The 17,893-nt window shown below is 49.2% G+C and overlaps 8 protein-coding genes across 12 annotated transcripts; 2 read left to right on the top strand and 6 right to left on the bottom strand.

The window, feature by feature from the left end:
- Positions 1–277: 277 nt before the first annotated feature.
- PPTG_06392 (hypothetical protein) lies at positions 278–2,279 on the top strand. Its single transcript, XM_008900308.1, has one exon. The coding sequence runs from the start codon at positions 466–468 to the stop codon at positions 901–903; it is 438 nt and encodes a 145-aa protein (XP_008898556.1). The 5' UTR covers positions 278–465; the 3' UTR covers positions 904–2,279.
- PPTG_06391 (hypothetical protein) lies at positions 1,412–2,896 on the bottom strand. 3 transcript variants are annotated; one of them, XM_008900305.1, is made up of 3 exons: positions 2,508–2,896; positions 2,336–2,446; positions 1,412–2,271 (listed from the first exon to the last, which is right to left on the bottom strand). In XM_008900305.1, the coding sequence occupies exons 2-3, from the start codon at positions 2,439–2,441 to the stop codon at positions 1,943–1,945; spliced, it is 435 nt and encodes a 144-aa protein (XP_008898553.1). In that variant the 5' UTR covers positions 2,442–2,446; positions 2,508–2,896; the 3' UTR covers positions 1,412–1,942. The 3 variants fall into 3 exon arrangements, with proteins under 3 accessions (XP_008898553.1, XP_008898554.1, XP_008898555.1); XM_008900306.1 differs by having other exon boundaries at positions 2,336–2,896; XM_008900307.1 differs by having other exon boundaries at positions 1,412–2,446.
- A 2,695-nt stretch (positions 2,897–5,591) lies between these two features.
- On the bottom strand, positions 5,592–7,744 carry PPTG_06390 (hypothetical protein). 3 transcript variants are annotated; one of them, XM_008900302.1, is made up of 8 exons: positions 7,613–7,744; positions 7,087–7,537; positions 6,943–7,022; positions 6,642–6,872; positions 6,452–6,567; positions 6,044–6,368; positions 5,965–5,967; positions 5,592–5,867 (listed from the first exon to the last, which is right to left on the bottom strand). In XM_008900302.1, the coding sequence occupies exons 1-8, from the start codon at positions 7,667–7,669 to the stop codon at positions 5,826–5,828; spliced, it is 1,305 nt and encodes a 434-aa protein (XP_008898550.1). In that variant the 5' UTR covers positions 7,670–7,744; the 3' UTR covers positions 5,592–5,825. The 3 variants fall into 3 exon arrangements, with proteins under 3 accessions (XP_008898550.1, XP_008898552.1, XP_008898551.1); XM_008900304.1 differs by having other exon boundaries at positions 5,592–5,967; XM_008900303.1 differs by having other exon boundaries at positions 5,592–5,967; positions 6,702–6,872.
- Positions 7,745–7,848: 104 nt separating this feature from the next.
- PPTG_06389 (hypothetical protein) lies at positions 7,849–10,646 on the bottom strand (the record flags this gene model as incomplete). The annotated part of the gene is made up of 1 exon (XM_008900301.1): positions 7,849–10,646. The coding sequence occupies one exon, from the start codon at positions 10,644–10,646 to the stop codon at positions 8,010–8,012; it is 2,637 nt and encodes an 878-aa protein (XP_008898549.1). The 3' UTR covers positions 7,849–8,009.
- Positions 10,647–11,322: 676 nt separating this feature from the next.
- PPTG_06388 (hypothetical protein) lies at positions 11,323–13,338 on the bottom strand. Its single transcript, XM_008900300.1, has 2 exons — positions 12,615–13,338; positions 11,323–12,541 (listed from the first exon to the last, which is right to left on the bottom strand). The coding sequence occupies exons 1-2, from the start codon at positions 13,300–13,302 to the stop codon at positions 11,655–11,657; spliced, it is 1,575 nt and encodes a 524-aa protein (XP_008898548.1). The 5' UTR covers positions 13,303–13,338; the 3' UTR covers positions 11,323–11,654.
- Positions 13,339–13,923: 585 nt separating this feature from the next.
- Positions 13,924–14,637, top strand: PPTG_06387 (hypothetical protein; the record flags this gene model as incomplete). The annotated part of the gene is made up of 1 exon (XM_008900299.1): positions 13,924–14,637. The coding sequence occupies one exon, from the start codon at positions 13,924–13,926 to the stop codon at positions 14,635–14,637; it is 714 nt and encodes a 237-aa protein (XP_008898547.1).
- A 626-nt stretch (positions 14,638–15,263) lies between these two features.
- Positions 15,264–15,722, bottom strand: PPTG_06386 (hypothetical protein; the record flags this gene model as incomplete). The annotated part of the gene is made up of 1 exon (XM_008900298.1): positions 15,264–15,722. One exon carries the CDS (start codon positions 15,720–15,722, stop codon positions 15,264–15,266), a length of 459 nt encoding a protein of 152 aa, XP_008898546.1.
- Positions 15,723–15,868: 146 nt separating this feature from the next.
- On the bottom strand, positions 15,869–17,845 carry PPTG_06385 (hypothetical protein; the record flags this gene model as incomplete). Its single annotated transcript, XM_008900297.1, has 3 exons — positions 15,869–17,312; positions 17,400–17,460; positions 17,524–17,845. 3 exons carry the CDS (start codon positions 17,843–17,845, stop codon positions 15,869–15,871), a joined length of 1,827 nt encoding a protein of 608 aa, XP_008898545.1.
- Between the last annotated feature and the right edge of the window lie 48 nt (positions 17,846–17,893).

Below are 17,893 nucleotides of genomic sequence, written 5' to 3'. Positions count from 1 at the left end.
AGGTCACCAGGCAAGATGACTCAAGACGCTGGGGAGATGCGCTCGAGGGCTTCATGAGCTGAGAGGACGGGTGTCGTGGGCTGTTCTGGAGCTTCATACGAGGAGACGTCGTGGGATTGTCGCCCCTAAGGAGGATGAAGGAGTGAAGCACCCCAGAACAGGAATATTTAACTTCAAATAATTTAATGTATTCATTAAGGGGCTTCAGAGTAGGAGTATCCCATGCATATCGGCAGAAAGGCACAAAAAATCTGCTGGCCGTTGATTGGTCAATTATCTTTTTACTCTGAAGCCCCTCAAAACGCAAGCATTGCACCTAAGAGGGAGGATGCCGAAAGTTTCGCGCCGCCAACGCGCGCTGCGTAGCCTAAGGCGCGGCATTCGAGCTGCTTTAATCAGCGAGACATCCGCCGCCTATTCGATGACGAAGACGTCTCTGCGCCAGACGTTGAAGATGACCTGGTGATGGACTACATCGAGGCATATTGGACTATTGACAGATCCCGGTATCTGAACAAACGTGACCCCCTTCCTCGTGCTCCGGACATGTTCGAGTTCTGGCTTTACCGACTAGATGAATCTAGATTCAAGGAGGACTTCCGAGTTACAAGGCTGCAGTTTATGCAAGTTGTGGAGTTGATCGAGAGTCACCCCGTGTTTTACAATGAATCCAACGTATTTCAGACACCTGTATGGCGTCAGCTGATGGTTGCTTTGTATCAATTCGGTTGTGATGGAAATGGCGCTGCTATTAGTAAACTAGCGCGTCATTTCTGCTGTGCGGAAGGCTCAATCGAAGCTTTTACTGACAGGTGCATTACGGCACTGGTTTCCCTCGAAGCGAGAGTTGTTGTGTGGCCCGATACCAACGAACGAGAAAAAAAAAAGTGCTCGGATCGATGAGAAGTCGGGATTTCGTCAGTGCATTGGATTTGTAGACGGCACTTTGTTCCCGTTCGCAACTAAACCGGAGCGTGATGGTGCTGATTACTACAGTCGAAAGGGGTGTTACGGTATGGCGGGACTTGTCGTTGCGATGATGAAAAGCGAATACGATATCTCTACACAGGATGGGCGGGCTGCTCGCACGATGCGAGATTAATGACCAATTGTGAGCTCCAGGTGTATAAGGATGAAATGTTTGAAGGTGATCAGTATCTCCTGGTAGATTCAGGTTTTGCACCCGATGATACAGTCGTTCCGGTGTTCAAGAAGCCCAGGAATGGCTATCTCACCGAAGCACAATCAACGTTTAACAAGGAGCTAAGCAAAATTCGCGTTTAAAACGAGCATTGCATTGGTGTACTGAAGGGGAGATTCTTCAGTCAGAAAGGACTACGTCTTCGCCTACGAAATGAACATGATGGCGAACGTATTATAGCTTGGATCAGGGTATGTGTTGTGCTGCATAACTTACTACTTTATGTTCCCAGACTTGGAGATTCAGAATGCGATGACCCAAACGCATGGATCCCAATGGCACAGGAACTCCCCGATTTAATTGACGACGGTAACTTTGACAACGCTTTAATTAGGAGCGCGGACACTCAAGGCAAAATTAAACGTCTGCGCGTGATGCAGACTGTGCTAGAAAACCTATCTAGCAATGCCAAAACCATAGTCTTCACTTCGTCAGTCGAGTAGATCCCCAGCACCAGCAAATCTTTCGTAAACTGCACCTTTGCCTGAGCTAGATCAATGCAAGTGCGCTTCTGAGCCAGAAGGGCGCGCTCGTAGATGGAGTCGTACATCACATCATCCAATCTCTTGCGTTTTTTCTGGGGCTCTTGCGCAAGGCTGAGTGGTTTTCCGCGCTTGGACTTGGCAGTCTTCTTGCTCGTGTTCTTAGTCGTTCTCTTCTTGCTACTAACCACCGTGTCAGCGCCACTATCTCCTGGGCGCTTAGGAGCTGTGGACGTGCTTGAAGTCCCCGTAGCGGTCTCTACAGAACAGTCGTCTGAAGCAACATCGATGCTGTCATCAGGTCGACGAGCCACATGAGTCGTACTCGAATCTGGCTGAGTGTCAACCTCGTTACTGTTGTGATTGTGACCCTCCTCATCACTGCCTTTGCTGGCACTTGGGGGAGACTCACCAAACGGGAAGTCAAGTCGCGGTGCCCATTGCTATCTTCTACCCCACTCCGAGTATCAATTGCACTTCGTACCGGTGGTTTACATGTTCCGGTAGGAGCAATCGGCTTCGCGGATGCGCGATCGTGGAAGACAGGATACAGTACGTCCCAGTGCTTGCAAATACGAAAGAGTTTATCTGGAGAGAGAAAATAGCAGTTAGGAAAACAAAGCACTAGTCCTATAGGACCGGAGAATCTTACCATGGAAGGTTCTTTCCTCATCTTCATCCAAGATGCCTTCTCCAGACTGCCTCTCCACATCTGCTGCTTTATTGTACGAGTCCTGGATGTCGTTCAGCTTCTGCATAACACCTGGAAAACGTCAACAACCATGAGGACATCAACCAGCGATGAACTGACGAATATGGCGCACCTTTGTCCGTTCTGCCCGTGATACCGGCCTTCTTGATGAGGTCTGCAATCTCAGTAGCTAAAGCCTTCTTCGTTTTACCGCCAAAGGTGTCCCCACGCCACCGCTAAAGATTTCCTTCCGCTGTAATCCATTTCAGGATTATATCCACGCTGGATGGCCCGCCACCAACGCCATCTTTCTCCCAGCTAACTGGGCGCCGTCTCCCGGCTGCTTTAGGCGCCATGCGCGCTGCCGAATGCCCGGGAAGCGCGGAAGAAATGCGTGTCTCGCGGAGAAAACCAAGAGGAAACCGTGAAATGACTCTTGCACTTAGGTGCTTACGTCGTTTTGGCTCGATTTGGTCGACAAGATATCCCAACCTAACGACATATCAGCAAATCGATTTGATTGGCTAATCGGCAAATTAAGCCGTTATGTTTTTAGGGCACGCTCAACTCTGAAACCCCTTATTTTACAGCTGAGGGGTGAGAGGGAATAATATCTTCAACGGGAACCGCTAATTTATTGCTGTTGAGGGAGTATTACAAGCCCAGGGATAACTACCGAGTTGATCGTCTGTACATGTATTTCAGGTAACCTATAAGAATTCAATTTTGTATGTCAGAGGTTCTCCGAGAAAAGCAGGTCTTAGAAAATAATAAGGACTGGATTAAAATCCACAGAATCACATGATTGATAGAACTGATGGATAGGTTACTGGCGATTGCTTTATCACGGAGATGCGATGGTCGACTTTAGTAAGTATGGATCTTCCGTAGGCTATCAAAATGGAGCTGCGTTATAGACGCCATCCACAATGGGAGCATAGCTCCGAATGCGGATGTACGCGCAGGAGATGCGCCGATAAACTAACTACCAACCTTTAAAACTTATGTGAATAATTTCCAGAGCTTCTTCGGGCGAAGCATGACTTTTGCTAAATAGTAAAGAATTCATGCACGATTTCTAATCTGTAACACGATCCTTTTTGTTCATCATGGCCCGTCCTCGTTTTCCAGATTGTGGTTATTCATTGTCGACGTGATTGACAACGTTGCTTTCCGAAGACTCTTCGTCGCGGTAATTACCACTTGACTCCGCAACGAAGAAGAACAGCCGAACTTGATCCCGCGTGCAAGCGAGCACTCGGACGCAAGTCCAGGACCGAGAATGGTCATCGGTATCAAGCGGAGGTCCGCGAAAGCAGGGATGGCAATACGAACGTTTAAACGAACTTCAATTGGATTTCAAACTTTTTTCAAAAACGTTCGAAATACCGTATTACTAAGTACGAAAAGCATGCTACTTGATGAAAGTAGACCCCCAAAATGACAAAAAGGGCCTCTATTCAGTAAACCAAAGTACGTCGTGCAGGAGGACAAAAGCAAGCGGCAAACCTCCGACCAAGTAATGCGTTGGGCACTTGCGGATCAACAAAGACAGCATCGACAGGGACCCCGGCGTCCGGAGCAGCACCTGTGCATCCTCCATCTGCGCTTGCTTCCTTCAGGTCCAATTGTCCATTCTTAAAGCAAGAGTGCGAAAATGATTCGCAAACGCATTTAAGCTTCAACCTTAACGAGACTACTATTAGCGTTGCTGCTGTAGTTGCTCCAATGCATTTCTATTCGATTAGAAAGGGTTTTGCTTCATTGAAAGAATTTGAATTAAAAAAGTGTTTGAACCTTATATGGAAAGAATTTTCTATTGCCATCACTGGCGAAAGGTCCAAAATTTGGATTTAGGGTACACGATGTTTATGACCTCTGTACTGTACACATACCTGTGTTAATAGTTTGTTGTGGAATCTGGAGCGCTTCGTTGTTGCGTAATATCCTCTGGGATGTCGTGCGGTCGACAGTCTGTTTCCATGAAAGGCGACGGGTAATTTCACTGGTGTCGATTTGCTGTGTTGTTCACTTTAACTTTTCTTTCATTCTGCAATTGGTCTCCACACACACAGCTGACGCGATGCGTCTATTCTTCTTCGTGGTTGCAACTCTGATCCTTTGGGGCATATCAGAGAAACTCTTGACGTTCACCCAGACAACAAACGCTGGGCTTCGTTACTCTCCAGTTACTTAAACGAGTACAAGAAAGTGGGAGTAAAACCTATAAGGCACGTCAGCAATGGCAAGAAGGTGCAATTTTCAAACACAGTAACAGTTCGCTTCTATAAGGAAGGATGACATGTGAAGGCCTTATAGATTGCATGGTCCAAGATAAAAATGCCTCAAAGTATTATGTACCATCCACTTAGTGACGTTTCATGCAGTTTTGTGCTTATAATGCTCGAGTGTTCGTGCATGAAATGCATAATATTTGTAGTACCCTGTACCAAGTGAACGTGACGGCCTCAAAACGGTAACAAATAAGGTTTGGAGTGCGTGCAAGTGTTTTTTTATCGTAGTATTGTATAGGCTACATGTGACTTAGCTTATCTTTAGTTATCATTTGTAGGCTATGTAGAACTACGTCGTAGAAATACGTTGTGTACGAAAACTCTTAGCGAAGGAGTAATCCTTCACAATACTTACTTTCTCGCTAGCGAGTCGCTTAGCATGAAACTCGAAGCAGCTAACCAAACGAACATTGGCACATTTCAAACGGCTCGGAACTACTCCCATTCTCTTGCGTAACCGCACGTACACTTTTCACTTTTCACTTTGCTACGTGGGCTACGTGAGCTATTTAGTAAAAAAGAAATCCTGTCGTACTGTGTTCGTCGTGGTGAGGTTGTAGCTGTGCTGGATAACGGATAGTACTTCAAGTAGAAGTACAGTTTTTTTTCGTTGACCATATCTAATCTCACAGCACTTTTGTTTTACAGTACACCGACACTGTAGGATATTTTAAAAGATTATAATCAGAGAATGTCGTCAAACTAATTTTATAACGAGGTTGTCAAGGGTAATAAGTCCATCGGCGGAGTTCACACTGTGCACGTACTGTAGCAAGCCAGGTATTTAGTTTAGATCACGACCTTGACGTTGCTGTTCTACTAAATGGGCTTTTTTGTCGTGGAAAGAAACTAGTTTAAAGAATTGAAGTCATCAAAAGTCGGCAGAGTGTCGCCAATCGCCTTGAACAAGTTGATTTATTGAAAGCCACTATGCGCTTTGGGTAACATACTTGATTTACTTCAAAGTATCGCCAGACTGAATAATGCACACATACGTGTACCATGATAAAAAAAACATCATACATACATTCATTCCTCAACTGACCATAACCGCTCAGCTTATAGAGCTAAGCAGAGTCATCTTCCAAAGTTACCCAGTATAACGGGTTAACGCAAGTTTATGAGTGATCAAATGCCTGTTGTGTCTGCCGTTCCAATCACACTTTAATCAGCAAGACAGGGGCTCCATTTTGATGAATCTAGTATCTCGAGACAATATTTCATCGTATGTGGTTGTTGGTACGGCATATAAGGATCAACGCCAACTTTGCCTGATGCAGCAGGCTCTGCGTTTACCTCCTGCAACAAAACGCAAACACACACACACACAAGTTACTTCACCATACAAAATTGTAGACATACATTATTAACAAACCTCTTGCTCCTTGACGCGGTATCTCGCAAACTGACGAAAACGCTCTTCCGTTAGGTTTTCATCATCGTTAGGAGACTCAAAATGACCCCTGCGAGTGTCGACAACGCTGGTGTCAACAACGTCTTGGAAATACAAGTTTCCGTCAACTTTCAAGGTGGCATGAACGTTTTTCCCAACGCGAAATATTTCATCCTCGTTTGCCTTGCATGGAAGAATCAAACAGCACTTTAGTGCTGACAACGGGGAGAAACCAAACGATGCTGCGCGAGAGGACAGTGCAGAGCTTTGGATGTGCATCAGCTCGTCAAAATCTCGCTTACTGAACCTTATTACATATATACACGCTCATAGCAAGTTAGTAAAATCGTTGCACGGCCTGCTACCTCCACAATGGTTCGCTACACTTACGAGCCGCTTGCTGCCGTGTGAAACTCAATCTTTTCCCCAAATTGACCCTTTAATAAATGTGCGTGCATCACGCTACGCCATATCAAATCCAGTTCCTTTACTGGAAAGAAGTAAGCCTACAGTGTATTTACAAAAACATAATGCTGTCAGACACATAAAAAATAACAAATACGGGTACGAATCGACAGACAAAGAAGCCACAACGCGAAGACTCTTTCGCCGCCGTTCCTCTCTTCCGCTTTTGACCCACAGGCACCACAGGCACTGTTGTCATCGGTGATTTCACATTCTCTCCACCATTCAGCAAGTTTGCTAGAGTAATTCGGTTGTCTGCATCTCGACAAGACTGCAAGTGCTCACCATTAACGATTTTGGAATCTTTAGGAACCAGTATCGACTCGAGCTTCGTTGTTGCTGTTGCCTTCAGAGTCACCGCGACATTAAATTATGTAAAGAGGGATCCATTCTACCGACCAATCCACACAACATACCTTATCCAGCTCCTTCACTGGTTTAGTCAGTAACACCACATTTCTGTGCGCCAACTTACTTAACGTCGTATTAAGTAGCTCTGGTCCACAAAAAAAAAACGAATTAACACATAATTCTTATAACCAGTACATATAAAACCCCACCAATCATGCTTTTGACCACCACTTGGCCGTCAAATGCCACCCAGAAGTCGTCAGCTTTGATTTCTCCACTTTTCTCTGTTAAATTGGTGGTGATCTTGACCCTTTTGGTAAGCGGTGGTATTCTCTCCACCATAAATTCTCCTTCGTCGCCCGAGTCGTAATACATGTCTTCTTCGTCTTCATCATCGTCTCCAACTTCGTCCTCATCTTCACTCTCAATATCTTCTTGAAATTGGTGCCCGGCAGTTGAGCGACGAGCGAAGTACGGGCCTGTTGCAGGTTGTCCAGCATGCTGAGTAGCAGATGTTACATTTGATGTAACATTTGAAGTGAGGATTACATGTTCATCTCCCTCTTCTTCTTCCTCGTCCTGAGCGTCAGTGAGATCTTGCCATTCGTTTTCCAAGAGCCAAGTGGACGCCACAGCTACGCTCTGGTCGCAGATCTCCAGCTGCACAATGATACATAATGTTACACGTTAACGAAGATGATGAGAGTTCCTTCCTCACGTGTGGACCGTACGCACCACGCGCAGAAGCGCCTCCGTCGGCACAGCGGGGAAGACACCACGTAGAGTCTCCATCGAGTAACAACTGGTCTTTTCTTATCTTGGGACTTGAAGTAAAGTGATATCAGATCTTACAGGTACAATATTACAGGTACAATACTGCATCTGCACATCCGAGGCAAAAGTGCGGTCTGTAAAACATTTGCCTCAGATGTGCAACAACTTGTAAACTAAAGGTGTGACAAGCGAAAAAAATGCAAGTTACATGTATTTGTCATTATGCTTTGATCACTCCTATCCAACTAAAACCAAAACGGACAGTTCTGAGCTTATGGAGCGCCATGTCATAATGACCCAAAGTAAAACAGCCGAAGCAGCGCTCTCGTGAGCAGTTTCTGCTTAACTAGACGTCTTCTTACTCGAGCAGCGGGTAGTAAGCATCGTCGGCCTCTTGGGGTCGAGAAGCACGGCGCTTCACGACAACAAGAGCCACGACAGCAACCATGGCACTTGCTCCGAGTAGCGCCATCGTCACCGTCGTCTTTCCACCGGCAAACACGGCTTGCTCGGCAGCCTCCAGTCTCGAGTAGTACGGATAAGCGGACGGGACTTCACAGCGCTTGACATCCGTTGATCCAAAGGCAACACAGTTGAGGTCAGGGTCACAATCGGCGCAGCACGTTTCTTCCGCGGACTTCTTCACGATTGTCTGATCCCCCTTGGATGAAACGACAGTTCCTCCGCATGCCTCGTACGCACCAGGTTGCGCCTTGTCCGCGCAGTCGTACGCGCAAACATCCTCCTCTTCAACGCCAGGCTCGATGCGTGGCTTGTCACAGTCGGTAATGGTGAAGCTGTGGAAGCACGTGATGAAATTCTCGGCGTAGACGGCCGGTTCGTAGCCATTGTTACCGTTGTTGCCATTGTTGCCATTGTTACCGTTGTTGCCATTGTTGCCATTGTTGCCATTGTTGCCATTGTTGCCATTATTACCGTTGTTGCCGTTGTTGCCGTTGTTGCCGTTGTTGCCGTTGTTACCGTTGTTACCGTTGTTGCCATTGTTACCATTGTTACCATCGTTGCCGTTGTTACCATTGTTGCCGTTGTTACCATTGTTGCCGTTGTTACCATTGTTGCCGTTGTTGCCGTTGTTGCCGTTGTTGCCGTTGTTACCATTGTTGCCATTGCCATTAATGTAGGAATCGCGAGAAAACGTACACTCAACGCGGAACACTGACTTGGGAGCAGTGTGGGGGTCGTGCACAAGCTCAACAGCGAAGTTCTTGTTGATTTTGTTCTCAGTCGTCTGTGGCACGAGCGCAGCAGAACTCGTGGAGCCTTCAGCCGCTGTGCTTTCACGCACTCGAATGTCACACTTGACGTGCTTGTACGTTCCCTTCAACAAGTCTTGGCCGGTCACAGGCGGGATGACCACGTCGTAGTCGTAGTTGAGGTTGAAGAGACTGAAGTCGCTGTCCGGCACGTTGCAGTAAGTATCCTCACCGTATACTTTGGTGACCAGAGGAGTCCACATTTCCACAAACTTATCGCACGTCAACGTACGGTGCAGGTACAGCTTGACGACGATCTCGATCGAGGAAATCTGACCACAAGCTGTCCACGCTTCCACATTAACCGTCGTACTCGACGCCTTGAACGAATACTCAGCGTCATTCTTGGGGTCCCAGGTGGCCCAATCTTTACTTCCGACTTTGACTCGCCAGAACACGTAGTCGGATGGCTTCTCCGAGTTGAGTGCGAGATCAGTCACAAACTTCGGGCCGCCACCAGCCTTCGGTCCGATGTCGAGCACATCCGAGAGCTTGACGTTGTAGTGGCACCTGTCGTTGGTACCGGTCTCGTCATAAGACGTGCACGGGAGACTGTAGTGGATCGTGTTGGCGACGTCGGTGTTGTCGGGTTTCTCCAACTCTTTGATGATCTTTTTCGAAGCCTCCTGCACTGAATCTTTCAGTTTGATGGTCGCTTCGGCAATGTCCTTTCCGGTTGCCTTGATGCTCACGTCCATGCTGCATGTGCTGCTCGAGAGACCTTCACAGGTAGTTGGAGGCTGGGAAGCGTCTGGTGGGCAAGTATACGCTGTATACTTCTCCTTGAGCGCAATCGACTTGGAGCAGCTCCACACGCACTTGTCATTGAGGCTCTTCTCGAGTTCCAGATTCGGTCGTTTGACGTTCTCGACGGTGTTGAAGGGATTGTTCTTCAACTTGTCAATGTTACATTTAACACCATCGGAAGAGAAGCATGTGCCTGAATATGCAGTCGGCATATCGTCGTAGAAGATCTGTTGCGTCGAGGATTGGACGTTGCATGCAGCATCACTTTCAGGGTTGTTAAGTCGGTTGCCAGTAGCGGTGTAGGTCCCGTAATCCGACTCGTACTTGGCGAGTTTGGAGATCGAGGACTGCTTCAGTGGAAGCGTGTTACCCGGTGAAGAAGGACACGTGCCGTCCTTGAATCGGGGTCGGAACGTATCTCGAACGGCGACGCACCCGTCGCACGTAGCCATGCGATCGTAGTCGTACGCAGCGATAGACAAGTCATAGACACCAACGGCAGGGAAGTTGATGTTGTTCTGCGATTTCGTCGGCTCCTTCATGTATCCAGCCCATGCAAGATGTCCGGTCGACTTATCCGTTGATCCGCCCAAGCCCGGGTTCGGGCCGGTTGAAGTGATCTCGATGTACGGGTAGTCGGTCGAAACCAGGCCGGTGTCATACTTGTTCACTCGCTTGTCACCGACGTAGTTATCCGACGGAACCGGCACGTCCGGGGAGCAGGTGGAACCTAGCTTCAGGTCGTTTTTCGCCGCGTTGAACTCACACACGTCCGGACCCCACGAGCACGTGGCGTACGGGTCGGGGTTGTAGGCGTACGCAGAGAGGAAGGACAGTGGAGCTACCTCCGAAAGGTTCTCGTTGTTCGTCGTGCTAAGGTCGCGCAGCATCGGATGGTCGGCACCTTCTTGGTTCAGGGCGTCGACGTACGCGCCGTAGGCAGACACCACTGCGAGCACAGTAGCGATACGCATGGTTGAGATGAGGCCGAGGACACTTTCTCGTGAACGAACGGCTTAGTTTCGGGTTGAGGCTTGCAAGGAGAATTGCAAAGTGAAAAACTTCATCCCGGCGCTTATGCGGAGTAATTCGCTTGGAGACGGATAGCTGAAGGAACGTGCGGACGAGAGACGACGGCGTCCTCTTGGGGAGGCGCTTTGATCAAGATCGCGGCCTCAAAAGAGCGCCGAGGTGACCATTTCAGAGATGTGGTACCGGTTTTAGATATCGCGCAAGATATCAAGCGCCTTGTGTCTTCTCGCGGGTGTCGTTTGAATAGACGGTGGTTTCGCGAAAGATTCACGAAGTGCTTGGTAGCCACCCATGTTCGTTTTGCAAGCGAAGACTTAGTTTGTGTTGCACCATGTGCTTACGCGCTACCATGTCAGCGTTCTAAAGGTGCTTACAATGATTCAACCAGCAATTTACTCATCACTTGTGAATTCTGAGCCAAAATACTGGTACATGATGCAAAAAAGTGAAAACGTTTGCTTATGACAGGACGGCCGTCAAAATCCGGCGATATCCTTTGCACGATAGAATCTACACCAACGTGAACTGGTGTTATGGTCAAGCTGTAACTTCAGAAACCGTCCACAGCTTCACCGTGAAGCCTTCACGGATTCCACAGAATCCGACGGATGCTGCCGTGCCAATTTCAAAATAGAACTAGTTTTCAAATTTAAAATAAAAACTACAACTCCAACTTCCTGTCCACGCATTTGCAATTCACTCAACACGACCTAGTTTTTGGAGTTTGCCCGCTGAATTTTCTCATATCTCTTCTCGACACTCTGTTGGCTATCGGAGTCCCCGTTGCTGATCGATTCTTGATCAGCAAGAGATAATACGAGAGGATCATAGTAAGGTATACCGCGCACAGGTCAAGCATGGAACGGAGCGTAAAAATGACTTACAGTAGCTTATTACAGCTGCTAAAACACTTCCTTGCAAGTTATACCTTGAAAGGCCCTCCAGCTGCATCAAGCCGTAATAAAAGCCTTTCCGAAAGATGTGGCGTAGGCATTGGAGGTCTTCTTCTTATACGCCGCACATGGCACAAAACGGTTCGTGATGTCTTTCCATTGAGGGATACCAATGACAAGATCGCCCGATTTCAAACCGGCCACCACGTTGTAACAGCGCGTGTGACCTTGGACACCAAAGTTGGCTCGAAAGAGGTCCGTGTAGTCTTCAACGCCACCAAGACAGTCAGCTTGATACTGGCACAACACCATCTCCATCTGCTCTCTGGCCGCCTTCTCTTCGTAGCCAACAATGCGAGCTGCTTCGTAGAGCGCAACATTCCAACGCTTCACCTTCTCGTCATATCTCGTTCCCGGCTCGATAACGGGGGAAGGGTGGTCGGAGCCTTTGTTGCGTAGCCTGCCCCAGCTTGCCAATAAAGTCGTAATAGTCCCATTAACCGCAGCCATTTTGGTAGCATTATTGCAGTTTTGATACATATTAGCTAGTCCTCCACTAATGGCATAGCTGTAGCTATAGTTCCCCAGATCTTTAGCATCGACGTAGTCTGCGTATTTATTGGGTAAATCCTTGAAAAATGGGTACAGGATGTTGTTGGGGTCTTGCCACACATTAACAAGAGTCGTTCCATCCGTTGCATTCGCACGCATCGTGATGGTGTCGTCACTCGTATAGTTACCAGTAGTTCTTTTTGCACACGTGCTGAACCAACGTGGATCGCTGCCTTTGTCTGTTGCGGAGAGGACCACATTTGTACCACCCAATTGGCATTTGAGATAAATTACTTGCAATAAGTCGATGAGCGAATGGTGAAGGTAAAATATCGGATCCACCGGAGATTGAAACCACGCCATGACACCGTTCAGAACGCTGTGGATTGTATCTAACCAACACACGAAAATTTTCACACCAGTAAGATATTAGACGCTTTGGTATTGTACCATCACAAAACTTACTGTGGACACCCCCTTCGACTGCTTGTGTAAATCTGGCTGAATCATTGTAAGTGAAGACTTGCTGAAATACCGAACCGAGGGAAGCCTCGCCAGGGTAGCGAGTACTAGCCAGGTAGTTCTTAGATCCACGCGTGACGCATTGAGCGCAGACCGAGTTGTTGCCGCAGAAATGAGATAGAATGCCTTGATTTATGCACGTCGAGTAAGAAGCTGCTATGGACACGTTGTAGACGATCAAGCGTGCGCTGACGCCCGTCATAGCACCACCGGAGTCCGTGAGGAAGGGCGTACAGCCCAGTAGGTAGTTGCATTGGCCAGCAGCTTGTCGAGCATACGCCGAGAGATGGTCCCAGTACGGGAGGGTGAGGCAACGGTATTTGGGATCCAAGCTACGTAGCATGTTCTCGTAGCCAAGCAACATCATCCGGTGCCAGTAGATGAACATGCAGTTCTGATGCGCTTGTTTCTCCGACATGAACTCGACGTGGATTTGCACGAACTTTTGGTGGAATCCTAAATCCATGGCAACGCCAACCGCTTCTAGGTATAGAGCCTTCTCCGTCGTATTGTACGTATCCCAGGACCGACGAATACGGGTATCCGTGCAGTTTGTGCCAACTTGTTGTCCACTGACAGTGGAAATCACGAAAGCAAGCACCAATGTTGACATGAAGTTGATCCGCCCCATTGTTCGACTATGTCACCGCCTTGACTCCAATCGAGAAGATCTGAAAATGACAAGGTTCTTTAGCTGGAAACACAAATCCATCCTGTGGCGGGGAGTCGCTGCTGATATCAAGATCTTGGATCTTGCAGTGAAGAGTCGCATCGACCGATGGTTGACAAGCATGAATTCTGGGTGATACAATTCGTCAAAAACCAGTTATTGAGCCTTTTGTATTAACACAAAAATAATAAAACGCTGTAAAACTGAGATTTTTTATAGAAACTTTTTATTTACTGATAAATTTTTTTCTTTCTGTTCTGGTACTTTTAGGTACTCCAACAATTTTACGTCTATATAACACGGTTTTGTTCTCTCTCTAACGACCAAAAAAATTTTTTTTTACCAATAATGAATGTTATTTATCGTTTTTCAATGTTTCTTTTAGATAACAGATCGCTAAAAAGCTGGTGTTTGCAATTAACACCTCCCAGGACACAAGAAGGAAGGAGACGCCGTTTACCTCGTTCACGGCTGGGACGCGCAATCCACGATTCGGGCAATGTCTTCATCAATTGGATGTCCAATAGACGGTCCGTTGCGCTAGCGTGGCGTCACGAAGTCAACCGACAACACGAAGTTGCTATGACTATGGCCAAGGACTATCAAGCGGCAGAAAAGGAGCGAAGAACCAAGGAACACGACGAAGCGCTAAGTCGACTGGAGAAAACCGCTGTGCCAGGACCAAGAGGAAATGGACGCTCGTTGGGTAGCCCTGAAGTTTTGGCGGTCCCGAATGATGCTGTAGAGTGTCCACCGAGGTCTCTTTTCGAGATTGGAGGCAGAGTGTGGCTCTACATGGGACGCGTAAAACCAGGTCTCACCAAGAAGTTAGCACGTCGGTGGCATGGACCATGCCGGATCAAACGAAAGATCGAAGAGTTCGCGTACGAGTTGGAGTTGCCAGACAAGAGCGGGTACCGCTTCTACGCAGTTGTGCACGTGTCAAGTCACAAAGCGGTAAACGAGTATCCAAGTCGACCGAAGACTCGGTTGACGCAAGATGTAACCGAGGATATAAGGTTTGACTTTGATGAGGAGCTGTTGCCTGAAGATAGCTGGGAACCAGATCACCTAGCAGGTGAATATGAGGTCGAAGCCATCCTCGATGACCGAACGCCACTGTCAACGAGCCCTGAGCGAGCCTTACGAGAGTTCAAAGTCAAATGGGTCGGCTACGATGAGCCAACTTGGGAACCGTCATCTATCTTGTCTTGTGGAGGCTTGTTGTATGACTACCTGCCGGCGAAGAAGAGTGAACTCCGGCAGCAGACGGTTCAAGTCGCTGACGAGGATTAGCTGGCTTGAACACGCATGAACTGTTCACAGGGAGGTGCAGCCTATGATAGCAGACGAAAAGAATTACTGCACCAACAACTTGTATATGCATATGATGATTTATGCGAACGTGAATACGATTTGGAATATGGATTAAAGAAAGAAGACATGAAAGCGTGTGAAACTTCGACTACTAAGAGAGAATGATCGGGAGTGCCCGCATGAGATCGGCATTGAGCAACCGAAGGTGAAGAGACAAGCACCGAGTGTTCAATCCGACGAGAGTCGCCGAGCAACTTCAGCAAGTACGCCCAAAGACATGTCACCGCCGCTCTCCTTCTCTTCTCCATCAGGAGGAGATGCCGATGGAGTAGCGGGAGCTTTGAGTCATCGTCACCTTTGCCTGTAGGTGACGCAACAGCAGTTGAATCTCCAGGCACCGGCCCTGCGAGATGGCGATCCTGCCAGTCCGGGATTAACTCGGGAGGCTGCAAGCACGGGTTGGCAATGACCGCCCAAGCGATTTGGTTAGCCATCGCGGAATCAACACCGCGGGGGCAGAAGATTGGAGCCTCGCGATTGCATGGCACATAGGTCGTGTTGTACGGGGGTTCGAACGCTCGGCACACCCAGTTTGCACGCCATGGCTATCGATCCACCAGCTTAGGAACCTCTGCGAGGCAGTCGGTTGTCTCGGGAACAAACGGCAAATTCCCCACTGGATACCAAGGAACGGATGGCTCGATGTTCATCTCTAGACAGATAAGCGAGCGTTGAGAGGACGACGCAGACTCCAAACTCCACTTCAAGTACTGCAGCTGGAACATGTTCCGGGGGCGATCTGCCCGAGAGCTCCGTCCACCCATCAAGACTCGAAACCTGGTTCTCTTGGTCTTGATGAGATCCTTGTCACAGTTGGGTTCCGCTTCTTCAGCCGTGGACCCGTTTCCAACAGCGGCAGCGAGGATCCAGAACCGACGCTCCCAAAGTGCAAAGCCGAGATCTGGCATGGGACCATTACCACGAAAGCTGGCCCACAGGCGGCGGATGCGGGTTTCCAGTGGAGCTCGCTTGGAAACCGGTGCAAGAGGGTCAAATCCTTCCATGCTGAAGAAGAATGGGTCGTCGGGAAGGAGCTGACGGTCGAATTGCCATTAAAGACTTGGGTTCATGTAGTCGAAGAATGCGTTCAGCCACTCGAGGGTGACACGGATGGTCATATCACCTGGAGTGGGGTCCGGCAACACAGAGCTCAGGACCTGCTCAAAACACTTTTCGGCTCCTTGATCACGGAACTCAAGATCGAGGAACGGTCGAACCATGGAGGAAAACTCGCTGACGGTAGTACCGCGGGCCGGATGCCGTGGACTGTCTGGTGAGTCATCGGCAGCGGCACTGGAGGGTCTGGATCACCACGCCGTCGGCGAGAAGTGTAAGTAGCGACGGTTGCTCGCCCGGGACCGGACTCCTGAGGAAGAAGTGAAGTCTGGCTCAGTGCGGACCCCGGAGGCGGATGGTGACGACGAGGACTCGTTGGACTCGTGAGAACTCTTGGCATCGGAGACGAAGCTTGAGGCGTCCTGGCCGAGGCTTCACGGGATGCGGAATCAGCGACCGGAGGAGATGACTCGGGGCTTCGGGAAGTTCCCAGGGAAGAAGTCGTCGGAACACCGGTAAAAGAGCCCTCGACAGCAGCAGATGCTTGAGAAACGTCGGTCGATGGCGGAATATCTTCATCACCAGCAGTATCACCAGATGGAAAATCGCACGAAGGTTCATCGTCACGGGAATCATCTCCGCTAGCTCCATCACCATCGTGAGATGCATCGCGGGTGCCACCCTCATCGCTATCGGAAGAATGGGAAGACCGAGAAGGCGGAACCGATGGTGGTTTGGAGATTGGTGTGCGGTCAGAACGCTTGGGAGGTGACGGAGTATCTTCGTCAGAGGAAGAGCGATAAGGTGTCGTCAGCCCCACAGGTTCACGGGACGCCTTTGAACCGCTCGGAGCATCCTCATCGTCGTCAGATCCAAATAGTAACTGCATATCGAGCTCGTAAGAGGTAGGAGCTCGTGGGGAGGCATCAGCCGGCGGCATAGGAGCGCTTAACGAAGGAGAAGCCGCGTTGCTGCGCTGGGGAGCTGCTGAAGGAGTCAGCGAAGATTGGCGAGTCACCTCCGCATCCGTTTCCTCTTCCATGTCTTTGTTACTCTCATCTCGCGTTAAGTCCACGACCGCCGGAGGTTGGTCGTCCTTCAACGGCTCAGCCTTAGGAGGAGTGGCAGGAACGGACGTTGAAGGGGCTGAAGACTTCGAAGTAGTCGGATGACTCGACACTGAATGCGAACGGGACCTCGGGCGACTCACAGGCGATTTGGCATGGGCTACTGAGGGCGAAGGTGCAGGTGGCCGAGATGTTGAACGGCGAGGAATCTGGCTGAAATGGGAATGAGGTGAAGCTTGCGAGCGCGAGGCGGTCTTCTGGCGCTTGGATTTCGGCTTGTTCTTCCAAGCCTTTGGCATGTGAAGACCTCGACGACTGGGAGTTAGGCTTGAAGCAGCCGCAACCGATCCTTCGCCGGCATCAGCTGCCGACCCTGCTCTGCTACCTCGACTAGATGGAACTGGGGTCTTCTCCTCTGATGAATCATCGGAGCTGCCATCGTCACTTCCATGACGACTACGCTTGGAAGCACTGCTCTAAACTTGTTGAGCAGTCTTGGTCAGAGCTTCAGCAAGGGCGAACGGATCTTATTGGTCGCCCGCCTCTTGCTGGAATCACTGAAGAGCGAGGAACCGGTCAAGGCCGAGTGTTGAGAGGTCGACCTCGGCAGCTCGAATACCTACAATGGGAAAGAATGAACACGAGTTAGTGAACGAGGGTCTGGACGAGGCATCAAGCTGACCTTGGATGGCGAGAGCAAGAGTGTTTGTATCCATGCCGGCAAAGCTAATGAACCCTCGAAGAGCGCGGTTGGTACGAAGTAAGTGCAAATTGCGGTCTTTTAGGTCAGCGATCAGCGCAGCAGTGTCAGCATCGACCCAGGTACCCTGTATAACCTTGAGCAGCAGGTCATGGAGCTTGCGAGTATTCTCAGTGTTCGCACTGACCGTCGTCTTGAAGACCTCGCGTTCCTTCTCGATCTGCTTGTCCAAGGCGTCGATGATGTCCTGCTTCTGCTCGGCATAATTCATGGCGAGCCGAAGGTTCTCCGTCTGAACGTCCATGGACTCCTTACTCTTTTCGAGAAGGGAGCCAATGCGAACGTTCGCTGA

This window comes from Phytophthora parasitica (genome assembly GCF_000247585.1).
Source record: "Phytophthora parasitica INRA-310 unplaced genomic scaffold supercont2.9, whole genome shotgun sequence".
Lineage (NCBI taxonomy): Eukaryota > Oomycota > Peronosporomycetes > Peronosporales > Peronosporaceae > Phytophthora > Phytophthora nicotianae.
The sequence above is the reverse complement of the archived record's forward strand: the minus strand, read 5'-3'. Positions and strand labels throughout refer to the sequence as shown.